At 50.5% G+C, this 5,165-nt stretch overlaps 1 protein-coding gene across 1 annotated transcript in view; it reads right to left on the bottom strand.

Annotated features, from left to right (window-relative positions):
- Nucleotides 1–3,076: 3,076 nt before the first annotated feature.
- The window catches only part of LOC104412102 (killer cell lectin-like receptor subfamily G member 1), a 4,698-nt gene continuing 2,609 nt past the window's right edge, over nucleotides 3,077–5,165 (bottom strand). Inside the window, exons 3-5 of the mRNA XM_010022706.1 lie at nucleotides 4,903–5,054; nucleotides 4,390–4,493; nucleotides 3,077–3,188 (exon numbers count right to left, since the gene is read on the bottom strand). Coding sequence (XP_010021008.1) covers nucleotides 3,077–3,188; nucleotides 4,390–4,493; nucleotides 4,903–5,054 — 368 coding nt within the window. The remainder of the gene's footprint in view (nucleotides 3,189–4,389; nucleotides 4,494–4,902; nucleotides 5,055–5,165) is intronic.

The raw sequence follows: 5,165 nt of genomic DNA on the forward strand, positions 1-5,165 counted from the left end.
ACCGCTGCCTGCACCGCTGCCTGCACCACTGCCTGCGCTTCCATGGCTGCCCAGTGGCTCTGCTGCAGTGGGGCCGGGACCTCAAAGCAGTTGCATAGGCTGGAGCAGCGTTACAGGTCTCTTCATTTAAGTGCAATATCCCTGGGCAAAGAGCTGCGAGTTCCTGGGGAGGAGCTGCTATGGCTTATGGAAACCTACTTTGCTTGGAATATCAGCTGAAGCGGTGCATGGGTGGCTGGGAAGGTCCAAAATCATGGTGCTGGGCATGGGTCTGGTGGGCCGCAACACCACACCGAGCAGTTCTCTGCTGCTGTCTTGTACTGTGTTGTGGATACATGGCCCTCATAATCCACCCTGGTGGAGAGGGTGTTTGAAGAGCTGGTGACTTCTCTGCAAGCACACAGCCGTGGTGAGTGACCCTTGAGTCTATCCTGGGCTGGGAGTTCATGAATGGTGTAGGAGGCTGCAGGCTGGGAGCAGCAGAAGGGCAGTGAGCTGCTGTTGGACCTGAGCAGGGAGGAGAGAGCTCTGGTTGTGCTAGCGGGTTCCTTCAGTGCTCCGATTCGGTACCACTTCCTTTCGCATTTGGTGTGGCCAAAAATCCGTTCCTGAGAGCCTACTGAAGATGAGTTGTGGAAAAGAAAAGCAAAGGTGTTTTCCTAAATGCTCGTTTAATTGTATACTTTTTTTTTTCCTCAATATCTGATTCAAAAATCCAAAGTTTGCACAAGTTGGCAATAAAATTCTCCAAATCAAGACTGCTTTGGCCATGACAAGTACCCTTACTCCAGCTAGTAAAAGTGTCTAAGAGCTGTCTGGTGGCCCAGCTTGTACAGCAGTTCCAGCTCAAGTGTAGCCTTCTTTAGGATGCTGTACATACGGGGAAGTGGTTCCTTCCCTCAGTGGCACTTGTTTTCACTCTTTATTGCTGCCTAACTGACATCGCCAGTAAGACACCGATTGTCTCGTTTTCAGGTCAGCCCAGGCTGCTTTAGCTTTCTCCGTGTGTTAAGCCAATTAATGGTCTTCTCTGGGCTCACTAGTATGTTACAAGGATGTAAGGTTGTTAAGACTTCCTCTGTGCTTCTTGTTTCTTTCTGTTGCATGCCTGACTCCTTTAGAACAGGGCAGATGTATTTCAGAGCTCTAGGCGAGCTTTCCCCACAATGGCTATTTGTGCTTTCCCTGTTTTTCTCAGTACATACCAAAATCATCAGAAGCATAAAAGCTGGCAAAGCAGTTCAGGTCTCATTTTGTCTGAGTGATAGTTCTGGGCAGGTTTCACCGCATGGCAAGCATAGCCTCCACTTCCAGAGGATCCCAAAGCAATCTACAGAGATCGATACTAAAATGATCATCCTACTTAAGGAAAGGCAGCTGTTCTGTGAGATGCAGAAAACAACCCTAGATCAGCTAGTAGATACAGAGTAGAAAAAGCAGAGTAACATCAGGTCTCTGGAGCAGGAGGTGGGGAGAATCTTCTGGTAGAACGGGGTCAACACTTTGATAGACTCATCCACTTCCAGAAATACTGAACATGCTTAACTATGATTTATAAGTTTAGTTTGAAAATTGTTTTCTGTGTCCAAATAGCATGGTTTTTGTTTGGAAATCTGAAAGATATAAGCCCTGCGTAGTGTGGGAGTCTCAAAAAAAGTGGAAAGTGGAAGGCTAAGTTATATAATGAAGTAACAGAGGAAAGTTCTATATGCTGGCTGTGATTTGGGAGTAGTGCGTTTTCTGGGGAGTTTTGTGCTGCCTCTTAAAAAGTACAGGAGAAAAGACAGGATGAGGTGTCCCTGCCCATGGCGGGGGGGGGGGTTGGAACTAGATGATCTTAAAGTCCTTTCCGACCCAAACCATTCTAGGATTCTACGATTCTATGAACTAATCTAACTCAGTTTGGGACAGAAACCTGCCAGCTATTCCAATTGTCCACTTTGAGACAATGGTTATCATAAGCATTTCCTATTAAAAACTCTTGTTTCAACACTGTTTATATTCTTACCTCGTATCTGTGCTGTGCGCCACAGTGCTGGTGTCTCTATTCCCCACATCTTCTGCATAGAAGTTAAAAGAAAGCCTGTTTCTGCAGCTGACAAGGTATCACCTGAGCCACAGCATCCACCATGCTTGGAGGGAAAAACTGGAGCTTCCCTCCAATGAATCAGAAACTTGTCCTACAGTTACCAAAAGAGAGAAGAGGTGACAGGGACGTGGGCCATCACCTCTGCCAGCCACGTTACTGCTCTCAGCTCCCGGCAAGCCACCCACTCACCACAGAGCACTGGCCCTTGCTGCTTCCCCAGACCAGGTCTGAAACCATCCTACTTGCAATTTGGGCAAAGCCCTGTTTTGAGGAACTTCATGAGGTTGGCATGGGCCACCTCTCAAGCGTGGCCAGGTCCCTCTGGATCCCATCCCTTCCCTCCAGCGTATCAACCGAGCCACACAGTTGGTGTCGTCGGCAAACTTGCTGAGGGCGCATCAATCCCACTGTCCATGTCACCGACAAAGATGCTGACGATGGCTGAGGGCACCTTCACAGATGGGCCTCAGGACAAAGGGTCTGCATTTATTTGGCTGCTGACAAAAGTAACTATGTCAGTCTGCAATCCCTCAGGCAGATCTGGGGTAGGAACCTGCTTAAGAGCTGTAGTGGTATCTTGTCCTCTGCAACAGGAGAAGCTGCTCTGCTGCAGTGCTAGTGCAAAGAAAGTATTTCACTCCCTGCCCTCCTGACCCTGTTCCTGCCACCAGCTTCCTTCCTGCCATTTATCCATCACCTTACTCGCGAAATTATGGTATCAGGGAGGAAAACAGAAAGTCACCACTGAAGAAATTGTTAGAAGCAACCCATGTTTATTTTCATCTCAGCAGGGTAGCAGGTTCACCCTGTCACAGCGAGACACAGCAGTGTAACGCTGGGAGCCGTGCTGCAGTTCTATCCAGGTACAGACCAGCAGCAAGGAGCACAGCCAGGCACTCTCTGAGAAGCTTCCCGAGACACCTTCACAGGGACCAAGCCTTAGCACAGCTCTCCAAAGGACACTTCCTCACACAAGGTCCACTGAGGTCACTGAAGAGATTTCTCGCAGATCCATGGGGCAAGGATTCCACAGCTGGAAGCATGAATGGCACCATCCAGGAGAACAGCACAGTTCTGCACGGGGCTGTTGTACAGGACCCTGGGAGACATGGGCAGAGCACACAGGCAGGAGGACTCCTCTCTAGAGGGGTCCTTACTTTGGCAGGGGGAAGAACCTCACACATCTTTGGAGGTAGGAGACTCACTGAAGCTGAACTTCATGACCTTGTGTCAGGACAGACCCATCCTGGAACATGGGAGGTCTGGCAGCGGGCCTTGCAATGCCCAGAGCTCACGGTGAGACTTAGAGGTAGTCTGTCTCATTTTGGGCTCTCCTCAGCCTCATTTTGGGCTCTCTGTTTCCCATCACTAATGAGAGAAAAGTCCTGCCCCACAGGGGATTTTTTGCTGCTCCACTTAAAGTGTTTGGAGACCTTGGGACAGAAAGTATTGAGTGTTCCAGTTTAAATGTGTTGTATGGGCATGTGGAAGATGAAAGCCTGTGCTTCATTAAGGTTTTCCAATTGAAAACTCTTTTAATGCAAAGGGGGATTAATGATGAAACAGAAATCCACAGACACACAAATCTGCTGCAAAAGGAATAACAGCAGCAACAGCAAAGACTAAAAGTGTGTGGCCACTACTTAATGGGCCGTCAAGAAACTCCAGGCACAGCTTCGGAGAGGGACACCGTAGGCTTTGTAACCGATAAAAGAGAGGGGAGGAGGAGGAGGATTTGGGGTGTTCCAGGTGGGCCTGTGCAAAACCTGTCAAGAGAGAGGGGGGTGTGTGTGTGTTCACTAGTGAGCTTCAATCCTGAGCAGCCAGAGAGGAGAAAGGGGACTTATCTGCCTATAGTTGTGCTTTATGTGAGTCCTAGTAGCATTACGTGCGGGTGCTGCTGAGGACAATGCCTTGTTTGTTGGCAGCGTGTGCAGCCGGCTGTGCCAGAGTCCTTTGCCTGCACATGTGTCTGCGTTTGTGTCTCCGGGACACATGCTCAGCTTCCCTAGTGAGTGATCTTACAAGCGGGAAAGCAGCCGCTGTGCCCCTCATCCTGGGATAGAGGCTCCCACATCTCGGTGCACCAGGCTGGGCTCCAGCAGCCGGGCAGGAAGAACCCTTTAGTTCTGGAGTTGCTGGAGCCAGCAGCTACTCTGAACGTTCGTTAGCAGCTGTGTTCATTCCTAATAGGCTTCCACAGGCTACAGATGGAACATTCCAGTTAAAAGTTTAAGGGCACAGGAAGGACCTCGAGCCCTTTACTTTATGGAAAAATACAGAGGAAATACCATACTCACTTTTTGCCATTTAGTTTCGAGCCATCTTCCCAGACCCAGCCATAGCCAGTGCTATTCTGCAAACCAATCCAGTAGGATTTGGTGTGCATCATCTGGAAGAAGTCCTAGGAGGGACAGAGAGGCAGAGAGATCAGGAGTCGCGGGGAAAACCCAGTCAAGTCCTGGGTTCTGGGGGAAACAATGGGGCGCTGTGTGAGAGAGGGAGGTTTGGGGCTATCTCTCATCGTCCTTTAGACACCCACACCCTTCCTTACTGTAGGGACCTACTTTGTAGGCTCAGGGTTTCGGAGTTCCAGGCAGCTCCCCAGCTGTGGGTCTGAGGGCTAAACCCAAGACAAGCTCAGCAAGGGCCCGCGGAGAGCAGCACGTCCGTCTTGCAAAGGCCCTTTAACACTTCCCCTTCCCCGCAGAGGGGAAGAGCTGGGCAGCACAGTGCCCTCGACCTGCTCCCCCCTAATCCTACTACCTTGCGTGGCAAAGAGCCTCAGTCCTGGCAACTGCAAAGGCACCCACCATTTCGCTGGCATCGCTGATCACCAGGAGATGAGCTCCCTGTGCCCTGCAGGACTGCCGGCTGGAATGCCAGTCCTTCTTCTGCGTGGAGAGGGAGTAGCAGCTCTCTCTGTAGGCAACCCACTGCTCAGGGCAGCGGGGACACGGGTAGCCTGCGAAACAACCGTACAGCTCTTGGCTCGTTCATAGTCACAGCCCACTTCACTGCAAACACATCTCTCACTCGCACCCTCTCCAGAAAACGATTCTCCAGGGTTGCAGGA

The sequence above is a fragment of the Nestor notabilis genome, unplaced genomic scaffold, assembly GCF_000696875.1.
Source record: "Nestor notabilis isolate BGI_N333 unplaced genomic scaffold, ASM69687v1 scaffold10169, whole genome shotgun sequence".
NCBI classification, from domain to species: domain Eukaryota; kingdom Metazoa; phylum Chordata; class Aves; order Psittaciformes; family Psittacidae; genus Nestor; species Nestor notabilis.